Source organism: Rousettus aegyptiacus, unplaced genomic scaffold (assembly GCF_014176215.1).
Source record: "Rousettus aegyptiacus isolate mRouAeg1 unplaced genomic scaffold, mRouAeg1.p scaffold_m13_p_14, whole genome shotgun sequence".
Taxonomy (NCBI): Eukaryota; Metazoa; Chordata; class Mammalia; order Chiroptera; family Pteropodidae; genus Rousettus; species Rousettus aegyptiacus.
In genome coordinates, this window is record NW_023416289.1 from 2,097,962 (window position 1) to 2,123,752 (window position 25,791).

Sequence of the window (25,791 nt, forward strand, 5' to 3'; positions counted from 1 at the left end):
GGGCCCACCCTAGCTTCGCAGCAACCCGTGTATCGCAGACCGGTTTCTCCTGCGAATCCCGCGTCCTCAACGTCAGAGGACTGCGCAAGTGGGGTCTAGATGAGCCCTCGGCACGCACCCCTCCGGGTCGACATTCTCTTTCCACCTGCCTTACACGTGGCGGTCTCCCGCCCGCACGTAAGACGTGGGCCACGCAGTGCTTTCCTGGGGTCGTACGAGCACGAGACGGTAGTCGACACCCAGCTTTGTGTTCTAGTTCCACTGCTTAAAGCTGTGACTTTGGGTAATTTAATTTCCCTGAGCCTCAGTTTCCTCATCTTCAAGTGGGGGAGAATTCCTTACAAAACAAGGGTTACGATGAGCAGGGACACACACACACACACACACACACACACACACACTCTCTCTCTCTCTCTCTCTCTCTCTCTCTCTCTCCAACACGATGGAATATTCTTAGTATAATTTACATGAACTGGCAATTTCAAAAACTAAGCCTAATTATTTTCGCATTTGGTTTCTCACTGAAACATTCCATTAGACGGCAAGTCGGTATTAAAGCTAATATCAAAAAAAATGGTCTCCTGTAAGCTTAGCCCTGTGCTACGTACCAACTACTCAAAGATGACATGATTCTTGACCTCAAGAGATTACGGTCCACTGTGGAGAGGCGCTGAAGACACACAGGTGAGTGTGATCAAGTGTTACATACACCCGGATGGCACACAGATAATGGGGGGTGGAGGGGCATCTTTCAAAGGACAGCACAAGAGGCTTCGTACAGGAAATGAAATTTGAGATGAGGAATTTTTAGAAATGGTCCTTTATTCCCAGTAAACTTTTCTTAAGCGCTGAAGGATAGTTTTTAAGTCACTTCTAAAGACTAATGATGATTTGGTTGTACCCTATGACAACAATTCTGTGTGTTTCTCTTTATTATGCAGAGAATTTTCTCAGAAATATTTGTAGCTGAGTTAAGTTTACTTACTGTTATCTTGCGAGGGCAGTCATTAGAACAGAGACCACTAAGAACTGTGGAAAAATAAAGAAAGGCAACTATTATCACTGACATAACGTAAGCTAATATTTAAAGTAAACTTTAATTGTTTCACCTAAAATCTATTAATATGCTCTACTGGTCCATGATCACAAGCAGAAACCAATTCAGTTTCTTTATATCAGAGTAAATTAAAATTTCATTGTTCACTTATTTTATACCAGTATTTCAAAAGCCTTTATTGAGCAGTCAAGATGCTACCATTTTGTGAACTATATGGAAGAGATGATTAATTATGGTTTAATCAAGCTACACCTACTGTTGGTTTTATTTTCCAATTGCTTAGCTGAATTCCAAGGATGATTTAGAATCTGACAAAAGTGCCAAATGCAAACCAATTAAACTGTCTACGGAGAAAAACAAATAGAACATTTAATATTTTCTATCTTGAACTAGACTCTTCCCATTTATCTAGTCAAAGTTTCTGGGTCAAAGATTTTAGGCCTGCTTAGTAACTATTATGGAGAACATAACTACACAATAATCGATGGGTCTGCCACAGAGATACAAAATTAACTTAATGACACAATTATTCTACAATTGCCACAAAAGGAAAGGTTAAAGTTTCTGCAGTCCTGATATAAGTAACAAGATTTGAAGCATAACTGTCCTAGTGCCACTTCCGCGTTCTTACAAAGCATAGTAACCATTCTCCGTGATTACCAAGAACATTAATCATTCTCCGTGTTATAAAGAAAGCCGACCATTCTGCTCGGTATGCATGAACCATTTCAATAATTGTTATGAATGTAACAGTTCAAATACATCCATGGGAAAATGGGTTTTTATATTTACTTATATGAATATAAAATGACAATTGTCTTAATAGACATGTACCAAGGCAGAGTATATAGAGTACGAAGGCACTAAGAAGTGGGCGTGACATCTTCTGTCACAAAAGACACGTGTTCATTCATGCTGGATATCCTTAAAACGGGACGGCGTCTGGTCACGCGCCGCGGCGTGGACGAACCCTGAGGGCGTGACGCCGAAAGAAGCCGGTCGCAAGACGATAAACATTACAGGTTCCGCCTGTGCGACGTGCGTGACCCAGTCACATTCGCGGCCGGTACCGTGGTGGTTACCAGGGGTAAACTCACAGCACGATTCCTGGGTTCTACCTTCGAAGTTTTCGGCACATATAGTGGAATCACCTCCGGAAAGGTGACCCAGCATCTTTTTAGCGAACGAGCTTTCACTGCTCTTCTGCCGAGCGCCCGACCAAACGTGGACTTCCTTTCGCACGTGCTCAGGCCCCGCCGCAAGGCTGCGAGGGGTCTCCCGGGCCCCGCTCTCCCCGAAGAAACTGAAGCCGGCGCCAGGACATCACTCGAGGTCACAAAGCAGATGGAATTCTTTCGAAAAACCATGTGGCCACCAGATATTAACTCATTTAAAAAACACATTATCCTACTTTTATGGAAGATGGGAAACCAATGAACCATTGGATCATTTTATTTTCCGAACGAGAGAAAATGTCTGTGCCTTGCTTAGCACAGTTGACAGTATTTACTGAAAATTACATAATAGTCCCTTCCATTTTGTATACAGGAAGCTAAAAATTGGTTTGTGTCCATGTCTGTTTTTGTTTTTTACATGACTTCCTCTGTCGCATCTGAGGTTTCGTATAGTAGCCACGGGATCACGTGGCAAGATGTAAATGCGCTGCACATGCGTACGGCACACATGTCATACGTGTTACACACATGCGCCTTTTAAAAAGGGATGTCTCCAAAATGCAAACGGAGGGTGCGTCTCCTCGGGTTTCGCAACCACGGTGCGAGGAGGAAGCGCGCTGGTCCTCGAGCTCGGTGTTCTGCGCTACGGTGCTGCTTAATCGGGAATTCGGGGCTCCCGGCCACTGTCAGAAAGAAAGGCCGACCTGTGCTTGGCCTCGCATTATTACTTCACCGACAGAACCGCCCGACTCTTCCCCGGTGACAGGTACACGGTCCTGGCGGCAGGTAAGGCAGGCAGACCGCGTGCCTTTGGGGCCCTCCTAGTGATGTGTGTTTTACATAAGGCAGAAGAAAGTCGTTAGCCATTTTCAGCAATTATGCTGCTTTTCTTAAGGAATACTGTAGAAAAGTGAAATTTTGCTTTCAGATTCGTCTCTATCACCGAATCCCCCTGTGACCCAGCCTTCAGATTTCCCATCGGAAAAGGGAGACACGTCTACCCTCCTCCCCTCTTGGCTTAATAAAATCAATGTCTGGCGAGCGTCAGCTCTCTTCACAGGTACAGCTGGAGAAGGAACATTTTTATTCTCGTTTCGTATTTTTCGGCATATTAAGTGACAGGCTCATCGGTACAGTTTAAACACAGCTTATTAAGATTAGATATAACGTCCTTGAAAAGGACCAAATGAGATGCCGCGGAGAAACGGCGTGGCACGTCTCACACACACACCAGTCGTTCGTCCTGTCGCTCTGCGCGTGTGAGACGAGTCGCACTGAAACTCCGGGCCGTGAGTGCCCCCCAGGAAGACCCCCTGCGGTGGCAGCCGGCGTCGGCGCGGGGGCCACCGCGAGCCCGGCTCCTCCAAGGCCGCCTGTCCCCGCGGTGCAGGAAGTGGCCGGGAGCCAGGCCGTGGCTGGGGCACCGGGCAGAAGGCGGCCCGGCCTGTCCTAGGTTTCGGAAGATCTTTAAAATACGGGGGTGGGTGACGTAACTTCTGAAGTGCACAGACTCCCCAAAGCTGTGACTCCTGACGGGTCTCTCTCCCATCGGGCAGTCTCGGGGGCTTCACACGGGCTGGCGCAGAGGGACGTGGTTGCTGTGGGCTGCCGTAGGATGGTTCATGGGTGACAGAGGAAGCCTGGAGAGGCGGGGCTGACGGACACGGCCGGGTGGCCAGGGACCAGGGACCAGGCAGGCGAGCGGGGCCTGGAGACCACCGTGGTCCCTGGCAAGCCGATTCTCCGCCATCCTGCTCCTTACGTGGTATGTCAGGGACATACTCCGTTTAACAAACGTTAGGCATTCCCGTGCACGTTCATTTAGAAATCCCCACCGACGGGCACTACCGTGTACGACGAGCCGTGCAGAGCACGCGGCAGAGGCCCCCTCCCCCGCCCGTGAGGGACGGCGTCGGCTCCGACGTGTTTTAACGGCGTCACGGATTCCGTGATTCTGCCCCCCAGGGTTTAAAGCCTCGGCTGTCGCCGCTGGCTTTTTTCGGTGTGCCCGAGGCGTCAGAGAAAGCTCAGGGCTCGCAGACTGAGCCTGACGACTCTCCCAGGCTGAGGCCGCCGGGGTGGCTCAGCCCGGGGCTCCTCCAGTGTCCCCCGGCAGTGACCCGCAGGGGGGGCCTCGTGTCGGCTATTACCTGAGAACCCTGAAGCCACCATCCAGCTCGAATCCGTCTCCCCACTCTGGTGGGCTCCCGGCTTGCGGGCCCCAAGGAGCTCCTACTTGGGGAGGACGGGGGGACAGGGCGGCCGTCTGCTGTGCAGAATCAGGTGACACGGTGCTTTTGCCCCGTTATCTACCGACGCTGATTGTTTTTAGAAATGGAAGCAGCTTAAGAACCTCAGACATATGAAGAAAAACAACACCTTAAAAGGAAGACCAGAGCGAGCAACCGCAGGAAAGGTCTCGATCGCCACGGAACACGCGGGGGGTGTTGGGGGGGGGTTCCCCAGACGCCCGCGCCGCGCGCGGAGAGCGCAGCGATGCTCCTGAAGCTCGGCTGCTGGCTGGCGAGGTCGGCGCGGACACGGGCGGCCGGAGACATGCCAGTGCTCAGGAGATACAGGAAGCTCTGCACGGCTTTCTGGAACTAACCCGAAGGGCTCCGGCAAGGGAAATCGGAATGAAGAAAAGGAAGCTGGGGCGTATCGGTGAGATGGTGGCAGTAAGGCTGCTGAAGGCCGTTTGGTTTCAATGATCAATGACAGTGGTTGTGAGGGGTTCGGAAGGGGTTTGCAGAGGCACAATGGGTGGAACGGAAGGGAGCTGCCGCGTTGCTGCAGCAAAGCCGGGGGGTGGGAGGGAGGAGAACCTTGCTACGCATCTTGTCGTCGTCGTGTTTGGAGAGCGAGAGGTGAAGACGCTGTCGCCAGCTCAGAGGCGCCAAGGCCACAGGTGCCCGCGCGCGCCGGCCGGGGGTGCGCCTCACGCACGGGGAGGCCGAGGACGCGGACCCTCCAACGCGGCCGAGGAGGAGGAGGAAGACGAGAGCCGGGAACTGCGGTTCGAGGGAGCCGGGGACCTCCAATTCTGCAGGACGCGGCCCCCCCGTCTTCACGCGAGGGCACGGGGAGTGCTGGGGGGTCTCCGGGGTCGCGGGAACGGGCAGACGGGGTTTGCCTTTTCCCTGGCCACGTAACAAAGCTTAGGTTCCCCGATCTCCTTCACTGAAGAAGGCAACATCTAGCACAGGCCGGTTTGAGCGTGAGCGTCACAGTAATTTTAGAGCGAAGTCAGCCCTGGACTCCGTCGATGGCTCTGAAAGGCTAAGTGCACAGGAGCGGCCGTCGGACGCACGGCAAGCAGCGAGTGATCACGCAGAGAGCGGGAGGCCGCAAAACGACGAGGAGGTTGTTTTCCCCAAACGATTGCTTTGAATTGGCATCTCATTTCCCGTGACCTTTCTGTAAAGCATGCTATTAACACTAATGGTAACATCTCCAATGCAAAGTGATCTTATTTTCTAGAACTGAGAGCTCCTGCCCCGAACTGGCCGTGAGCTTGGGTACTCGTGGCGTGACTCCCCGGCCGTGCCCGTCCCGACTCGGTGCCCAGGCTGCAGGAGACGGAGGCCGCGAGACCGTTGGCACGGGCGTCTGCAGACGCGCCACCGGCACAGTGGAAGGGACCCCGCGCACACGCCGCACGCCTGCGGCTGTCAGCCGCGCGGCCGGAGCTGCCCGTCTCGCTCCGTGTCCCGCTTTCCTGGGGTAAAGGAAAACCCGGACATGTGGCTTCGCTGCCGTCGCCGGCCTCGCCTCGTTCGCTCACCTGCCCCTCGCAGGCCACAGCGGCGTTCTCTGGCTCTGTCGGTGGGGGGGACCCAGGAGAAGCGGCGACCCGGCAGCGAGCAGTGGGCCGAGCACCGCAGCGTGGTGGGTGTTCGGACGCCACCCTCGGCGGCGGGGACCCAGGCTCCTTGGAGAAGGGTCGGGGTCCTGACTGCGGGCGAGGGACGCGCGAGTTGCAGCTGAGCCGTCTCGTGACGCCGGGGAGCGTGGCCGAAGGGGGCAGCCGGCCTGAAGGAGCCCCTCGCCCTCCGCCCCTACCGGCGACAATCCGAACACTGGGAGAAGGGATTTTGTTTACGGAACAAAACGCGAGTACGCGGCCCACGCGGAGACCTCTTTCTCCCAGCGCGATGCCGACTGAGCAGTGCGGTGGCAGCGAAGCTGGAAACGGGCCGTCTCTGCCGGCCACGGTGCGGGCCGGGGAGGGGTCTGCCCAGGAAACGCTCCACGGAACGCCACGGTACAGCGGGGGAGGGGGTTTACGGGATGGTCCAGGTTGCCACCGCGAGGAATGTGCGGCCTGAGCGGGGGACGGGGGCACAGGGCGGCAAGGCCCGTGTCCCTTAAAATGGACAAGGGGGACCTGAAAAGGAACAGGCCCGGGCTCGGGAAGGCTGCAAACGCGGAGGTTCAACGCGCTGGTACAGAACCCAGGCCAGAACCCGGGCCGGAACCCGGTCACGGCCAGCGCCGCTGGGGACACGTGGACAGCACCTGCCATGGGCGGGCAGCAGCGCCCGGACGCCCGCTTCCTGACTTGGAGGGTAGGAGCTCGTCCTTCCTCTTTGGGAAATGTGTGTTGACACGCAGAAAGAATACGAAATTAAATGTTAACACTTAATAAAAAAAACATGTAAATCAAAAACTCACCAATGACTTTAACGAAATAAGCATCCGCTTCGAAGTTGTTTTTTAACGCGTGGATGGCAAAATCGTTGTTCATGTAGCCTTTACTCAGTACCACGATGTCCAAGATCCCCTGAAAATCGCAAACAGAGGTGGTGAGAACGAGCGACCAGACCGACTGGAAATAATGAAGGCGTTTGGCGTGTGCACCGGGTAACGCGAACCTTATTCATTCAACCCGTCGTTCAAAAAAGGATGCTATTAAAAATGTACAAAACCTTTAATAATAAAACACAAATAAAATCTCTGGAGATAACAGCATTTTGGTATATTTCCTTCTGGTCATATTTGCATTAATTTTTAAAGGCCTATGATATGGACTACCAAATCCTGTCCAAAATCAGAAAAGGAGAGTACCTTTTTATCTGCCCTGGCTACCACTGCATCTTATCTTTTTTTTCCCCTAAGAAAGGGGAAGCTTTGCTAATTTTATTGGAGGAAAAAAAAGGTGAAGGTCATTTCAATTCCCATGCCGCTCATTCTTAGATGATAAGGTTATTCATTTACTGTATTTTGTCGTAAGTTAGCCACTTGTGATTTTTCTGTAAACTGATTACGTTCTGTATCTTGAGTTTCTGGTGATATATCAGTTTGTATAAACCCTTTTTATGTTAAGAATATTAATCATTTGATTCTTTCGTAGCAAATTCATTTCCCAGCTTTAAAAACAATTTTAAATTTTATTCGTTTAAATTTCATTTATGATGGTTTTTATGCGCAGAAATTAAAAATTGATTTGTAATCATTTCCTTTGTGGTATTTTTGCCGATTATTTTATGCTTGAAAAGTGCCAATAAAAAGTGAAATAGCATGAGATTTGGTAGCAAAGAGACAAGAAAACCAAGACTCTGATAATTCTATAGTTGAGAATCAGCCTCGTATAAAAAAGCAACATGAAAAGCAAACAGGGTTGGAGAGACATTTAACGTTTTAAGATAAGCTGTTTTGCGGGATGTGCTGTGTCATACTAACTCTGGGATTTAACGCATTTTTATCAGAACTTATTATTTTTCTGAGTGGTAAAGGCTTTTCACGTTAGAAAGGAAGAGCCCTGCACGAGGTCACCTGGCCGTTGAAGGCAGAGTCATGGGACTCTGCGGCGAGAGATGCCGCCCGAGCCCACGAGGCTGCAGGAGAGCGCTGACCGTTCTCCCGGGTCCTGCGTGGGGCCGGGATGCGGCACCCGCTGCCGGGGCCCCGCCGGCCTGGCGCCCTCGCCTGAGCCAGCGCGGGCTGAGGGTGCCGTCACGGGTCACCGTCCTGATCCCCCCGCCACGTGACGTTAAGAAGGGCTCCCTTTAGTGACCTCGTTTGCTTTCCTGATCTCATCTACATTTTCCGGTCAAACAGGGTAAAGAGGAAGGGAGCCGAGGCGGACCGTGGTCGGACCCCGACGTGCAGGCCGCCTCTGAACTCACGTCTTCGTAGATGTCAAAGAAGGCTGCGACCACGGCGTCTCTGATCTGACTGAGGCCGGCCAGCTCCCAGTAGACCTTCAGCATCCGGTGCGCCCCCTCGCAGCTCGCATTGTTGCAAGGGACGTTCTCCAGCAGGAAGGCTTGCTGATTGCTGCAAGACAGAGGGCGGCGTTTACGACGCGCTCGGCAGGGCCCGTCACGCGACCCGCGCGAACTCTGCGCCGCGCGCTCGGGACCGCGATGACTTAGGCCTTCGGCGTTCCGACCACGAGACCAGGAACGGTAACCGCGCGAGATGGTGGGTGTCGGCGGACCTTGACGCGCTCGACACTGCGCTATTACACGTAAAGCCATCCGCTGTGGCCCTCACACTTGCGCGTTGTTCCATGTCAATCATATGTCACGAAACTGGAAAAAACAGACACGTGAGAAATCCCCAAATGTTTGGAAAGTACATGAAACGCCACTAAATAATCTCCAAGTAAAAGGACTCAAAAGGGAAATTACGAAGTACTTCGAACGGCAAGAAAATGAAGGCGCCGCACGTCGAGGTGGGTGGTGTGACTCCGAATTAGCATTTAGAGGGAGAGTCATAACACTGAGCATGTCATTAAGAAAGAAAGGTCTTTAATCGAGGACCCCCGTTTCTTCCTTAGGAAACTGGAAAGAGCAAATGACATGTGAAACGAGCAGAAGAAAAGAAATAATAACACGCACGAAAGCAACGAAGTAGAAAACAGAAAGACAACAGAGAAAATCAGTGGAACCAAAGCTGGTTCCTTGCAAAGATTCATTAGGAAACTGATGAACCTTCCAGCCAGAACGGCCACTTAAAAGCGTTACGAAGAGAGAAGACAAGGTAAAGACGTCGGGAGCGAGAGGCACGTTGCCACAGTGTCCACTGGCACCAAATGATAAGGGAATGTCACGGAAAATTCTGTGCCGATATAACTGACAAGTTACATGAAATGGACACATTCCTGGGAAGTCACAGGCGAGGATCTGGGGACCGGAAGACCGAGGGTGTCCACGGATCCGCCGTCAGAAGTCACCGATCGTGGGCTGTGCCAGACGGGCAGCGTGGGGGGAATGGGAGGTAATAAAGCCGAGACGGCTGTCCGGAGTCATGAAAACATTTTTTTTTTTTAGTTTGGGGAGACTTGCACCTACAGTATTTATACAACGACCGGGAGGAAGGAGGGTGGCGTGAGCAGATGCCGACGGCAAAGGAGAGGGGACCGTTGATGCAACAAGACCCCGTATTCAGCGGAGGGACGGAAATGGGGAGGCCGTCGAAGAGAGGAGTCGGTGGGGAGACTGTGGGAACGATTCCGGGGAAGGAGAAATGATTTGGTCGGGGTGGTGTGGCAGAGGTGATGGAGAAGAAAAGCAGCCTGCAGAGCACGTCGCGAGAGAGGATGATCCAGGCAAGTCCGAGGAGATGGGTGGACAACCACGGGGCAGGGGAGCCGGGCTGGAGCGAAAACCTGGGAGTCACTCACCTAGGAGTTAAGACAGCGTGTGTTATGAATCTGAATGAAATAGCTGAAGGAAGAAATACAGGAAAAAGTCGATATCTGAATATTCTACCTCATGGATGAGCCTCGGATGACAGATAAAAGATCAAAAACCCTGCAAACAACAGCCTGGAAGTATGAAAAATACATCTTACAGTGTTGGAGAGCAATTGTCATTCAGCATTAGAAATGAATATTGTTTTTGAATATGTGCATGTTAGCTGAATAGAACATCTTATGGAATTTTTTTTGAGTTATGCAGTCACTCTCAATAATAGGCAATTCCTATAGAAGAATTTCTCAAGTGTTTGAAATATTACTGAAGAAATGTCTAGTCTCCCAGGTGAGTCGTCTGGACAACTGATTCATCTGTAGATATTGTTTTTAGATAAATGTCAGTCGTCTGCACTTACAGTTGGGGATACCAATGACATTCAATCAAGAAATACAAACTGTTCTGCTACCAGCTATATTTTGTTTACCCCATATTCTAAAACCACAGATTCTAATGAAAAATGAAACAAAACCAGCTTCTACGAAATAACTCACTGGTTCATGAAAGGTAAGAAATCTTACGTACTGGATACCTGTGAGGCAAAGGAACCACATTTAAGTTTCAATTTTATCTTCTCAGGAAAAGCCTGACAACATGCTGAGTTTAGATAATTATACACTTTAGGAAAAGGGCATTATCCCATCAACGAAAATGCATTAAAAAAAGATTAAAGCAGGAATGTACACACAATCACCTATTAAACCCTTTATTAAGCAGAGGACAAAACATTTAGATAATTAACTAAAACTCTGAAAGAAAAAGCAGATCTAACACAATTAGTGCTTCTATAAAACTTAAAACTTTTTCCTTCAGGTCTTTCTTGGCCTTGAGTGACCCCAAGTGACCCAAATTAAGATCTAAGCTGATCATCCACAGTTACTTTTTACCACTACTTGAAAGTGAGACAAAATTCTCAGTTCTTGGGATAATTATGGCTTTAAAACTGTCAAGTAATGGCATGCCTGTGATAATGAAAATTTACGGAAAACATCACTAATAAGCTGCGACTCCCAAGTTAGGACGCTCTTGCTGACAAAACGGTGTTGAAGGTACAGAGACGAGATTGCAGTGGGTAAGACCATGAGCCCAACCTCTGTCCTACGAGAACCGAGCTCGGGGTCTGTTGAAATGCCCCGGCTAACAGGCCCCGGGGGTCCGAGCCAGGCGGCCCCTGACTCCGCGGCACGTGGGAAAGGACAGCTCTGTGCCTCTGTCTCTCCTGATCGTCAGGTACTCGGGCGGGGCGGGGGTGGGGCGCGGTTTCTAAAACCCATGAACGACAGACAGCGTTTGAAAGGCTTGGCTAACGTGGATTTCATGCCTCAGAGTTCTGTTATTTTAACAGTTTCTCTTCGTGTTCATAAACCATTTGCTAAATCCCCCACATGTGTTCTGCTGTGTTTAGGTGACTCTGGTTGTCTACTTCCTGAAGACTCAGAATGAATAATACATGGGTTTTCTTGCAATGCGAGAATCCCAGGCCTCCCTTGGTATCACATGCTTCAACTGCTATTTCTGTATGACAAAGGGCACCATTTTTAAAATGCCAATTATGGGACTAAACGAAAATGCTACAAGAAAACACAATCGTACGTATTTATAGATTATGGTACATCACTGAGCATCTTACACGAGCATCGGTGCTCACGTTGGGAAGGTGAAATCACGTACACACTGGAGCTGACCCCAAATAATGTCCTAATTTCAACTAAATGCGAAATGCTTGGCACACTGGGAGGAGTAACATCTGCTCTGCTGTTCCTTCACTCTGGAAGTATAATCAAAAGGCTGGGGAGTTGCATTTTCCTGTGCGTTCCTTTTCATTGTACAGTATATGTTAGGGATCCACACGTATTTTAACTTATGAATGATTTAATGGATTTTTAAGAGTAATTTTGCCGCTTTTAGACTGATTTTAAAACCTGAATTGTACCCTGCCGTATACCAAAATGCAAAGAGATCATCTCTGGGTGATAGGATTATAGATGATTTTAATGTACTGTTTTCTTTGTACTTTATAAATTTCTATAATTTGTTTGTTAGAAAAACATACATTCTCTTAAATCTTCAGTGCCATATTTGTATTCTATCAAGTCGTGACAGCTTCTGTTACAAATTAAAAAATGAAGGACTCATCTGAATAAGAACATGTATGGTCCCGAACCCCCAGTCGAGGACGCAGAGAGCTCCTCTCCCCGCCCCCCCCGCCCCGCCACGGAGGCACCGCTCATGCGACAGGACCAGGAAAGGAGAGAAGAGGGGGACGCTGCTCGGCGAGAGCCCCGACTATCCTCGTTTTCAAATGAAGTGGCTGCGCACACAAGGGACAGCCAAGAGAAGATCCGAACTATCGTGACCCGAGCGAAACTGTATCGGCAAATACGAGAATCATGTACCCAAAATTCAATGCCCATCCCGCATACCAATAATAATCGTGAGAACATTAATTTAAAAAATCCCGCTCACAGTAACAATGAACTTTCTAAGTTATCAGGAGTAATCTAATGGAAGATGTGTAGGAGTTTTATGAAGATAATGACACAACGTTACTAAAGAATATTTTAAAAATATGAATAAGTGTTATGGGCTGGAAGATTCGACAACACGAATAAGCCAGCGTCTCATAAATACAAAGTAATCGAACCAATCGAAGGCCTAACAGAGGTTTTTTTTTTGGTCAAATAAGGAAGATTAATTCTAAAATTTATGTGGATGAACAAAGGGACAGAAATCGTCAAGAGAATTCTAAAGAAAAAAATTACGCAGGAAGGTTTTTTTTTCTCATATATCAACACTTATGTTAGAACCACAATAATTAATACAACATAGAATTGCAGAGAGACCGACAGACAGGGCGCGACCCCGGAGCGGGAGGCGCAGAGAGAGAACCAGGTACGTAAACCTGGCGTGTGGCAAAGTGGGGAACTGAACCGACTACTCGGCAAGGGGACAATTCACTATCCAAGACGAAGAATGTACTTGGATCCCTTTCATGCGATACGCAAAAATAAGTTTTAGGTAGATTAAAAGACTGCATGCGAAAAGGAAAAATTCTGAACGTTAATAATAAGTTACAGAAAAATATTTTTATTACCACAGGATACATCGGTATTACTGAAATAAGGTCAAGAAAGCTTACGTTGCATATAAAGTAATCTGTATGTAGTCGAGGTATACATTTGTAATATTTAAGTGAATATAATTATGCCTATTTCTTGCATTTTTTTGTCACATGAGAAGAGCTCACTGAGTGCCGGTGGTTATCATTAACAGTGCGGTAGCTTACACATGATCACACAGAACATCCTAGACTCTACATTCAATCGTTTATGTGGTGTGTCCTGCTGTTTGGTTGGCGGGTATTGAACCACCCTTGCATTGCTGGAATAAATCCCACATGGTCCTAATGTGTGATCCTTACATTAAATATTCTGCTGAATTTGTCCTGCAAATATTTTTTTTGAGGATTTCTGCATCTATGTTCATATGGGATATGGGCCTGTAATTTTTTTTTTTTTGGTAGTGTCTTTCTCTGGTTTTGGTATTAGGGTAACACTGGCCTTGAAGACTGAATTTGAAAGCGTTCCCACCTCTTCAGTTTTGTGGACTAGTTTGAGGACAGGTATTAATTCTTTGAATGTTTGGTGGGACTCACCTGGGAAGCTGTCTGAACTTTGGTTTTTGGGGATTTTTTTTGATGACTGATTCAATTTTGTTTCTAGTAACAGCTTTATTCAGATTTTTTGTTTCTCGCTGATGCAGTCTTGGAATATTTCATGTTTTTAGGAATTTATCCATTTCCTCTAGGTTGTTGGTGTATGATCGTTCCAAGTATTCTACAATCTTTTGTATTTCTGTGGTATCACTTCTCCATTTCTGATTTTATTTATTTGGGCTTGCTCTTTTTTTCTTGATGAGTGTGGCTCATGGTTTATCTATTTCGTTTATCTTTTCAAAGAACCAGCTCTTAGTTTCATTGACATTTCCTATTGTTTACTTAGTCTCTGTCTCATTTATTTCTGCTCTAATCTTTATTATTTCCTTCCTTCTACTCATTTTGGGCTTTGTTTGTTCTTTTTTGTTTAGCAACATGACTGCTCATTTATTTTTACCTCATTTAATCTTCACCACAGCTCCGCCACAGAGCAACAATGGCTCCTCTCATTTTACGGACGAGGAGTTAGAGCCATCTGCTCGAGGTCGCACAGGTGGTAGGTACCTGGACTGACACCGTGGCCTGCGCTCAGCTCCTGCCCCCAGCTCCTGCCCCCTGGTCTTCGGTCTCAAAACACAACTGGGTCATTTACTCATCAAATATGTTGACTTTATAAAGGTCAAGTTTTGTCGAATGAAAAATACGCTTTTTACTTTATGCTAGACGGTCACTTGTTTTTTAGAAAATAAATGTGTGAAACAGAAACAACAGGCGGCCTACGCACCTGGGAGGAGTTCCGGAGCCACGTGAGAAAGAGCCTGGGCCCGCCGCCCTCCCTCTGCAGGGCTGGCCGCGCCACACTCGGGCGCCGTGCAGCTACAAAGCGAGGCAGGGACGACACCTGACAGACACTCCGCGCCGGAGTCCCGTACCTTCCAGAAGTATTCTTCAGTATGGCCAGGGCATCCGGGTAGCCGTCCATGTTGTAATCCCCGATATGAAGGGTGATCGGAATCGGGATTTGAGCTGCGCGCTGTTCCTGCACGAGTGGCACGAAGCCCCAGATTGTGCCCTTGTTGCTGAAGTCCTGCAGGACTGGAACCCACTAGGAATTGAGAAGGAAAAGATGAGATTTTACAGTTATTTTAGAAAACGAAAATTCCATTTGCCAAACAAGGGATCCATTACAAGTCTCCAAGATAAGTAAGCATCATCTTAAGTTCTTTATCTCTAGAATAAGGTAGGGTATTATAATTTACTTTGATAAATAGGTAACCGATACACTGGGGAAAAAAAAAACAGTTCCTGTTAAAATTTATCATTAGTTGCCTTTCACTGAATTGGCATATAGGGCCTTAGAAGCTTTTTCAGAGAATCACAGAATCTTAGATTAAAACGATGTTAATAATTACAGAGAACTACCTGTTTAAAAACTTGTGTTTTGTGAAAAAATAACCTCAAGTAAATAATTTTAAAAATTACAGCAAACTGTAATATCTAACACCGATGTCCTTTCCAGAAGAGCCGTTCAGGAAGAAAGCTAGAATGTGACCGACTCCCCAGTTCTCTGGGGATGACCGTCATCATCCTCGAAGCCAAGCAGCTCTGGCTCTCTCTGGACAATACTGGCCCTAACAAGTCCTGCCTGCCAGCGGTGACAAGCCTGGTCACCAGCAGAGCTGGAAGGCATGTTTTTAATAAATCTTTATTTCTATATTAATTATAATGAGTAGAGAGAATAGGTTGGTTTCAAAATAAGCTTTTGGGAATCTATCTCTTCTGAATGCCCGAATCTTCCTTTCTCAAATCTAATGCAAACTAAAAATCTAAAAGTGGAAATCATACCATTAAAATCACAGACGTGCCCATAATGAGCTAAGAGCATGGATGCTGGCTCATCACCTGGGACATCCAGACAGAAGTAGGCTCGGCTGGCTTGAAATGGCAGGAGGCCAAATATACCTAAGACGTTTTTTTCCTTATAAGCAAGAGACTCATTTCTATGGATGCAGGACAAACTGTATGAAAAACGGCTTCTTGAAAAGGATTTAGCACACGGGGTATCCTGAACATTTTTTAGGTTATCCAAAGAAAGCATAATTTGCCAGGGAAAAAAGAAAAAAAAAATAGCTCAATGATAAAGACAAATTTACAGAAAATGAGCTGTTTTAAAGAACTTGTCTGCATCTTTAATCAACTTTCCAATCTTTTGTAAAGCAAAAAAATATCATCAAAATGCTTCACTTGTCTTTGAAAAAAAAAATAGTTGGTTTTGTTTTGGAGGATGGGAAATTTCACAAAATGCCAAGTTATCACAAATTTCTGAAGAGGTTGACAGTTTATTAATGAGGATAAAGTATTCCTGTTAAGGTAAATGTATTAGGGTCTAAACTGTGAAAAGATTTTTCATTACTGTGACATCCTTAACAGTCACCAAAAAACTGTGACATATATCTTCTCAGAGAGAGATGACTGCGTAATTGGAAAATATCCTTACAGGAATCTGTCACTTGAAGACAGGCTATAATTCCCATGTTTACTTACACCCATGAACCAATAAGGAGGAGTTACTTGACTTAATGTTGTTGGCGATTCGGAGTCAAAAACAGTTCAAGATAATAAAACTTATAAGTGTCATAGTTAAATGTTTTTAGGATGCTGACTGTATAAAGACTTGTTTTCCTTAGTCTCTTCGTATAAAATGTGATGTTTCCTACCCATAAGGGCCATAAAAGTCAATGTGTTATTCCAACATTCATTATCCCCAAATAGAAAATAAAACTGAACAACTGTCCTGCTTTCTTACTGGTTTCCTCTCGGTGCTATCGATATGGAGAAATTCTCAGTGTCATAATCTATCATTCCCACATTAATCTCTGGCCGTGACTATCGGATACTAAATTGTTTACCTACAAGCTGCAGAGAAAAAAGTCAGCATGAGAGAATGAAATAGATCTAGATACCACAAATAAAAACAAGATTAGTCTTGAAAATAGATGCTCTACATAACCCTTTATTATAGTTATTGTGTCTTGCTATATTCCCGGCATATAAAATGCAAACAGATCATTCAATAGCAGGATCATGAATGTGTTTTCTTCACCAGAAATGATTAGAACGGCACTTTCTCCCTTAATAAACTAATAAAAAAATGGATTTACATGCAGTTCGCTAAGTTAAAGCGAGAAAGCCAATAACGTAGTTTCGGTTTCTCTCTGTCCTGACCCTGTGGCTATCTTTTCTGACCCCTGAAGATCTTCGAGAACGTCATTCTGCTCTCATCGGAAAGCGAGCTGGCGCACCTGCTTCGTTCCGGACCCCGCTAAGTAGATGGCGCTTCTCTGGCAGTTCTGATCCTCACAGCCTGGGAGCAAGTGATCCATGCGTCCATCCCCATCTGCCAGGAAGAAAAAAAAAACCTCCAAGAGTCTATCCACAGCCACAAAATAAAGTGTTCCTGTGCGGCAGGTTAAATTTCCTATTTGCTCAAAGTCTATGCCAACCGGAATCTAATGAAAAATTTGACACGTGACTTTGAATAAATGTGATTCGATTAAAAAATTACTCTGGTATTTGTTGCTTCTTGTTACTTGGACTGTGCCTTCTTTAAAGCTGCTCACTTTTCTGTAATTAACTATTTATCCAATGCTGGAAAAAGACCCCATTTCGTGCTAGTTAATGTTAAAAATAGTCGATTAAAAAAATGTGACTTTTCACTTATTTACATAATTATCATTGCTGCCATGGGAGAAAAATAAGCATGTTGGCAGTAACTCATTATTACAGGGCATATTTTAAATGTGTCTTTACACATAACTTATCTTTACACATGCTTTTTTAAAAGTGTCTTCAAGAGTTATAAAGCTTTCAGCTCCCCGACTTCTAGGAAGCGCCAATAAATTTTTATCAATAAAAAAAGCAAAGGAAGGGAATACAGATGTCATTTCCAACTGACTGTGTTTTAAAACGCCGCACGGTGACTAGAAAGACGGCTCCAGATCCAGCTGAGGCTGCTGAGGGCCTGGACTCAGGCCCCCCCACCTGCCGGCCCCACCCCTGGTGGCGTTGACAGATCCCGATGTCCCAGAGCTAACTCGACAAGGACGTTCACGGTGGAGTGGTCCCTTGGCTTTTAAATGTGGGGCCTGAATTTGTGTTGCTTTCATCACTGATTTGTTTGCTACGGTTTCATGTTTCACTTCACAGGTGCCCTCCGTGGGGCCTTCGCTTCGAAGGATATGGAAGGATGAGAAATGATGGCCGTCTGGTGTAGGCTTACAGACTGAGAGGCATGTAACTATAACACGCCCATCGAGCCTCCAATCATGTATTCAAAAGGAAAAACGACTTCGGGCCGAGAGGGACGGACGCCCGGCGGAGGGAGCTGACCTCTGCAAGGCGAAGGCGAAGGCGGGGTGCGGGCTCCGCGCGGGCCGCCTCTCACGACCGCGGCCAGACTACAGCTCAGCCACGCAGCGACCCGCACGGTGACCGCCCGAGGTCTAGCTGGACAGAAGTCCTGCAGCTGGGGACATAGCGAAGAGGCCACCTTGAGGATGTAAGGGAAACGCTGGAAATTAAATCAGGCAAAAAAAAAATCTTGGGGGAGGGAAGAGGGCATGGCCTAGTGAAAAATGAATTTCTTTCATTTAATTTCATGATTCTCATGACTGACGTCTGTCGTTATATACAACTGTTGGACTGATAATGGAAAGTACAGGAAACACGCGGTGGTTTGACAGGACGCGTATCTGGATTACTGAGAAAGAAGTCGAGAGGGAGATGCGACTCCAGGCAGGGATACCTGGGGAGAAGGAGGCTTTCTGAGGCCATAACCATTCATCACGGTTAAAAATAAATAAATAAAAAAGAGCTAGTCAAGTGAGGATGAATTAAATGCAAAAATGTGATTTATAAGCTGGTTCTAATGATAACCCAGATTTCATTAAAAACCAAACCATTTTATTGCAAATTAATGGGGGACCAATTAGAGAAACATTTCTAAATCTCTGCCCTTTGTTTTTTCCGCAATGGCAAAAGATTAGATCATGATTTCTTTCCCCCTAGTTTCTCTTTCTTCCAAGAAGTTTCCTGTTTCCCATGAGTATCTTCACCATGACTTAGCTGATATCGAATGCTGGTGCATAACCGTCTAATAAACACACAACTACCCTGCTAACGTCATAGCCTCGCCTTTCGGCACGAATTATCAGCACCGTTTTGCAGGCGTGGTCGCAGAAGTCTAGGCTCGATCAGAGACCACGTTCCTCGTGCTGCCTCTCCGTGCTATTTTTTGATATTGAGGGGAAGTGAGAGGAAAGCTTCCTGAGACTCCAACTTCCTAACCCCCCAAATTTCTCTCTTAAAAAAAACTTTTAAATCTTACATGCTTCACCTTTCCGCAGGTTTTTTAAAAACTTATATTTGGAAATACTCACACGTAAAATTACGATAATAAAAACAGTGCGAGGGACGCCTGTCCACTCCTAACTCGATCTGCGTCACGGTTCGTGTGGCCTGCGACATCGACCTGCCTTCAGCCCTGGACACGTGAGTGTGTGTTTCCCAGGCACAGGCGTGGTCTGCGACGTAACCACAGCACACTTAACCGGTTCGCACACGTCAGCACTTTCGTCCGATGTGACATCTCCGGTCCGACTTCGCCCAGCGACCCGGTGACGCCCCAGTGTTTCTGCCCCGCCAACGCGGGCCCGGCAGAGGGGCAGGAACGGCTTCGGCGGTTATTTACCTTCGGCATCCTTTCATCTAGACTGGCTCCAGCCCTTGTCTTTCATAATCTGCATATCTTTTTTTTCAACCTCACACAAAGGAATCTTCTTCTTTTTAACAAGTTATTGTGCTTAAGAAAGAAAGTAGTTTCCGAAAGATAGGTTTCGCATGAATCAGAGGCACAAGGCTAGGGACTAGAATTTGTTCACGCGAATTCTCTGCGAGGTGCTGAGACCTTGTGAGCAGACCGGGAGGGGCGCCATGCTGACGGTGGCCCCGACTGCGAGCCAGGCCCGACGCGTGAAGACGTCGCAGGAGCCTCGACCCCCAGCTGCCTTCCTCCCGGGACCTGAGCGAGGCGCCTGGCACGTTCTCCTGAAGGCTCTGTTCCTTCCTGAAGCCTCGACAGGAATGGGGACAGAAGGACTGGCATTTTGAGTAACTCACTTCACGACCTGCGGTGTGAAAACCGGCCCTCGGAGTGGCTCGTCACCAGAGGCCGAAGCACACACGAGCCGTGTGACGCTGACCTCACGCCAGATTCCAAATAGAATTCTTCTCTAAAGCAGCTAATTTTCCTGAAATAGATTTAGTGATTCAAACGGCTTTTCTGAAAAATTTTAATTTTAAAACCAAGAGGACACTAAAAGTTATTGTTCTCATAAAACGGATTACAATGAATTTCTGCATAATAATTTTTCTGTGTTTAATTAAGCAGGAGACAAAGGACACACATAAGAATGGGTCACACGCATATTACTCAGCCTCTGGAACGTTCGTAATATGTTCAGTATCATGAAGTGAGCTGATCCGTGGTACCGTTTAAGTAAATTACAGCTCACTGTTCCGGCCCCAGACTCCCTAAGCCAACCTGACAAACGACAGTCTCTCTAACACAGTGATTCCCAAATGTGGTCCCCAGTGCCCCGGCCTCAGCATCACAGGCAGCTAGTAAGAACTGCGAATCCTGGGGCCCCCCCGTCCAGACCCGATGAGTCAGGCGGGACCCACGGATGAGGCGGTCGTCTCAGTGAACAGCGTCTGTGCGGCTGAGCAGCAGCCGAACCGACTACTCTTTCTGTTCATGTAACACGCCGCTTTTTACTTGAAAGAACTGACAAACTATGGTCATTCAGACGTGGGAATTTGGTAGACATTTTCTCTAAAAAGAACAAAGTGAGCTTGTCACTTCAAGAAAGCAACTGACGGGAAGGTGCCAGGGGTAAAATCTGGTTCTTATAGATGGTTTTATGGACATGTACACCTGAAATTCACATAACGTTTCACATAAGTCACGAGTCGCCACTCCAAACACGCGGGGAAAGGCTATGGCCCTTCGGTTTCCCCTGGAGAGCTTGAAGGACGGCATCACCCCCAAAGAGGAAATCGGCTCGCAACCCAGACGTTGACAATGGCCACGAGCTGGGGCACATGTGACTGAGACACGTGCCCTTGGGAATTCACCTTTGAGATCCCTTTATAACCCGTGATATTTTAAATAAACAGGGCTAGTTTAAAAGCACAAAAAAGGGACAGATTTCATAGACTAATTTAAAACATTCTTTTGCAAAATAAGTACTTTGTAGTCATGCCAATTTTGAAATTTCCATGAGAAGAGTATTTGAGAAGTTTTTAGTCATTTGATTGTACAATGAGCTAATTAGCACTTTTTTCCTCAGAAGATAAACATCTTTAATTCCCTTCCCAACCTTAGTGGAGCAGTTATCATTTCCGCTGAGGGCGATGGCTGATAAGCATGCAATCTCTACAATACCCAGCACAGTCACCGGCACCTCCAGCTCTCGGTGCTCAGCCCTTGCCCCGCAACCAGATTACGTTAATAAAAGGCCCTTCTGTCTGAAACGTCTGGAGCGGAGCTGACTTTTCTAGCTCAGGCTGAATCCCTTTCTCTAGGTGGCTGTGAACTTCCTGTCACAAGGGTGGGGATGGGCGGAGCGAGTCCCTGGCAGCAGGGACAAGGCCATCACGCTCACGGGAGGGTCACGTTCCAAACTAGACTCTATCATTCAGCCTTTCCGAAGGAGAAAGAGGGACGCGAACTTCATTAAGTCGCTGAGGTCATGAGCAAAGTGAACAATAAATTCTGCGTCGGCTTCGACCTCTCGTTATCTCATGTGCGCTAATTAAAAGGGGTATAAAGATCCCCCCAACTTCGGTGTTTTGTTCACACAGCTTCCCAATCATTAACCCCTTTACTTTAAATAATCGGTCAATAGAATGTGACAACCGACTTTGACTAATTTCAAAACAGACCTTAGGAACAGAAAGGGCCATGGACACCACGTCCGTTACCGCCGTCCATTTTACAGGTGGGGAAATGGAGGCCCAGAAGGGTGAGACTGCCAGTCCAGGGTGACGGGCAGAGGGAGAGGCACGACCTGCCCCCAGTCCCGCGTTCCTCCGGCCGGGCCCAGGTAATTATCTGGGCATAAGTCGCTGCACGACGTCAGCATGTTGATGCAAGGCTTCCGAACCGCCTTCTGCAGTTTATTCAAAGGTACCGGAGCAATTTAAGAGGCTACTCATCTGTGAAATAATTGAAACATCACTATCGCCTCTGTAAACTCCTCAATTGTGCTTGTGAGCACTGAAAAAATCACCAAAGAAGAAAAAGGGGAGAGAAACATCCGGACACGCGGTTGTCTCGATTTTCGTAACTATACAACGCCTAGAGCCTGGCTCAGTGTTTCCCCGACTCTGACGCGCCGGAGGGGTGTGCTGGGCGGAGGCGGAGAACAGGTAAGCCCCTCGCATCTGCTCAACCCCAGCAGAGCTTCCTTTACATGGGCTCTCACCCTTACTTCTGACGAAAAGCGTGAACAAAGTAGTCGTATTCTCATTTTAGAGACCAGGACACTGGTGCTCGGTGACAGTAACCGTCCAGGCAGAAAGCTAGTTAAGTGGCTGGTAAGTATGAGATTTAAATTTCAAGTCTAAGTTTGTTACCCAAGGCCATTTCCTTCCCTTACTGAAACTGACGTGTGTGTTTGAAGGGTTCGATCGGGGTTAGCGACCTAGCAGAGGGCTGGACTCGAAGGCAGTGGCCAGTCGTGGAGAATACGTCCTCAAATGTGACCTTATCTTCTGAGTTTATCGGTTCGGACATAAGAAACGTGAACGCTCCTCCTAAATATGTTCACACCGCGTTAACCGCAATACGAAATGGTCAGCAACCTTCCTAAGTCCGGGCAGCAGGCGGGGGAGCGGCTGGGATCACACCAGGCGCCTCCTGGCTTGAGACCCGGAGGCAGGCCCCTCGTCCCCGCGCCCCGTCCCTCACTCACGACGCAGGCACAGAGGACACGAGGCTCCCTGCGGCTCTCGGGGGTCTGCGCCCTTCACCTCGCTCTTCAAACGGGGCACAGACGGACCCCTCACCGCTGACTCTCGAGGAACACGACGGCCCGAATTTAGATTTCGAAAGTGACAGACCGTGATATCCACACCCGCATGGCTTCGCCGTGCAGTGAACGGTGTCTAACGAGTTTCCGTGTCCATAATGACGTGGAAGGCACGCCACTCGTGTCAGCACGTGGGGGAGCCCTGCGCCGTGTTCCCCCCAACCCCCGCCCGCCCCGGCTGCTCGCTGGCTCCGCCGAGGACAGTGAGACCCGCCGCGGTTCCCATCCAGAGCCCCGTCCGCGGCACAGGCGCACACTTTGCCTTCGTTCCTTGATAAATGAGCTCTTTGTCCTGGAGGATGAGTTATGGCTGCAGAAAATACATTTCGCTCTACATTAAACACTCGAACCTAGGTGCAATAAGCCTTTACAAAATCCTAGAGCAAGTAATTTCAGCTTATTTTTCCCCTACGAGTCATTTCTTGAAGCCTTGTTTCTAGGCAAATTACACAGCTTTACGGGGGTGAAGAACTGTTGGCTGGATTATAACGCTGACGCTTGGGTCCGTGTAACTCCAGCTCTGACAGCCAGGAAGACCTGCAGCTTCTTCCTCTCTGAGCTGCAGCAGAGAATCATCGCTCCGCATCAGTGCAATTCTCGAGTGGATTCCATTTTATGATATTATCCTCCCTACACACAAATATTATGATTAGAAGATAACCTAAATAATATAGTACTCCAAGTTGAGGAAAAACAAACCGTTTTCAAGAACTTATTTAAAATTAACTTGTAATGGATCATAGACCTAAATATAAGAAGTAGAATTAGAAAACTTACAGATTTGCAAATCCTGTATCTATACTAGATTTTGTATCAAGGGTACACAAACAAGTCTTATAATAGTATTATAAGACATACATACGGCCACTTAAAAAACGGACGACGATCCAGAACAGACGTTTCACTGGAGAAAACAGACGAGCGGCAAACAAACGGGCGAGAAGCCGCTCAGCACCGCCAGCCGTACGGGGGACGGGACGGGACGGCGGGGGGGGGGGGGGGGCTCCCCGACGCGCCCCACGGGGCTGTGAGGGGACGGGCTGCGCCGGCTGCTGGCGAGGACGCGGAGGGGGGGACGGGAGCCTCCGACGCGGGGCAGCACGGCGCACAGAGGGACGGCCGCCGGGAGGACCGGCCGGTGGCGAGGAGGCGGCTAGGCCGACACCGCCGTCCGAACCCGCGATCTCACGCCCGGCCGCGACCGGGGGCGGATGAAAACGCACGTCCGCACGGCCTTCGCAGCGAGCATGCGCCGCAGCCTGCGCCCCGGGCGGGGTGGGGGCGGCTTCCAGGGGAAGCCCTTCAGGGTGCTCAAACGTCCAGTCCGCGACGGAGAAGTCACGGGCGCGCGAAGAGACAGGAAGGACAGCCACTCAGAGGGGCCACATGCGCCACGGGGCCGTCCTGGGCGAGCCCGGGCATCGGAGGCCAAGGACCTCACAGTGACCGCTCCCGGGGCTAATGCGCATTCACGACGCCACGCGCCGTGCAAAAGCCAACACCGCGGTGTAGCTGGAGACCACGACACACTGCGGACGGCTTGACTCGAGAGCCCTCCCTGGGACGGCCGGGCCCGCGGCACACCGAGCCGCGCGAGAGCTCTGCGCGCCCGGCCTCCTGGTTTCCCCCGGCATCCGTCCACCTTAAGACAGACAAATACAGCCTGGTCTGCTTTAAATGCTGAGTGTATAGAGAATCAAGACTCCGCAGCAGCAATTTTATCATTTGTGTATAAATTACCACTTCCAATCAAAAAGCATTCAAAATATTTATCAGAACCGCACCTGGCATCTGCGACTCACCAAGACAGACGCCTGGGCCTCTGCGCGACGTGCACTCGGGGCCTAATCACTCCTGCTATGGTAACGGCTGCGCGCCATCGCCACGGCGACACGGGGCCGGGGGAGTGTGACAGAGCTGGCCCTGCCCGGGAGGCGCGCACGCTGGGCCGGTGCAGCCAGCGACGGCCCACGGCTGTGCACGCACACGGGACCCGCGGTCTTACCAAGAACGTGTCATGGTCGGTCATTCTTTGGCGGGACACGGGCGGGGCGGGCGGAGGAGACGAGGGTCCGGCAGGTTGCCCGGGCGACCGCTTAAACAGGTGGCTTCTGCTCTGCCCGTATCAGAACGGAGCTGGCACCAGGGAGAGCCGAAGGACACGAGGTCGTGTGGGACACGACAGGCTGCGGAGTGGGCCGCGGGGGGGCCGCACCGGCAGACCTCGGGCGCGAGGGAGGGGGGCGCGCCCACACGGACCCCGGCTGTGTCCTGCCGAAAGCAGCACCTGGCCGTGTCAGAGATTCAGAACCATTTTTAGTTCAATCACTGAACTTTAATCAAAATGAGCAAAAGTACCGTTACACCAGTCCTCCTCATGTGAGCAGCACTCAGAAGTCTTGGTTTAGGATTCCGGTTGAAGACGCTTAAGATGTGGCCTAAATCTGCGCTCAGTTCTTAAAAACCAATTCGTTAAATCGATTAGAAAGTTCTTCGTCTATTCATGGAGTGTTTAGGGTGTGGCTGCTGCTCCAGGGGGCGTGAGACAGAGGACAACACACGCCCACGGAGTGGAGAGCCCCGAGCCACGAGCCCCGAGCCCCCGAGCACGCCAGACGGGAGACAAACGCTATGGAGGAAAATAAAGACGGGGAGGGGCGGGGGGTGCTGCGGGGAGGGGCCACCAGGGAGGGCTTCCTGGAGGAGGCGGCGTTTTCTGGGCGCGAGGAACTCCTGCGTGGGGGAGGGAGCCACGGCCAGGGCCCTCGGGGCACTGCGCCTCCCCCAGGCTGTGCGGCCACACCCCGCATCCCTGCAGGGCCTGCAGCTGCCGCTCGCCACCTCCACCAGCCGCCTCCCACCGGACGCGTCCACGGCGGGACCACAGGCGAACAGGACCCGCAAGGCCCCGTCCTGCTCCTGGGGTTCAGCGAACGGGCTGCACCCAGCCCGCTGCCGCCCACGTCGGGGGCGGGGGGCGCCCTCCAGCTCTCCTCCTCTTCCGTCCCACGCCCGACGCCCCAGCGAGTCCCGGGACATAACCGCGTCTCTC

At 49.1% G+C, this 25,791-nt stretch overlaps 1 protein-coding gene across 1 annotated transcript in view; it reads right to left on the reverse strand.

The window, feature by feature from the left end:
- The window catches only part of ITFG1 (integrin alpha FG-GAP repeat containing 1), a 77,416-nt gene that overhangs the window by 14,157 nt on the left and 37,468 nt on the right, over nucleotides 1-25,791 (reverse strand). Inside the window, exons 9-13 of the mRNA XM_016147637.2 lie at nucleotides 16,890-16,984; nucleotides 14,520-14,692; nucleotides 8,361-8,511; nucleotides 6,907-7,015; nucleotides 986-1,029 (exon numbers count right to left, since the gene is read on the reverse strand). Coding sequence (XP_016003123.2) covers nucleotides 986-1,029; nucleotides 6,907-7,015; nucleotides 8,361-8,511; nucleotides 14,520-14,692; nucleotides 16,890-16,984 — 572 coding nt within the window. The remainder of the gene's footprint in view (nucleotides 1-985; nucleotides 1,030-6,906; nucleotides 7,016-8,360; nucleotides 8,512-14,519; nucleotides 14,693-16,889; nucleotides 16,985-25,791) is intronic.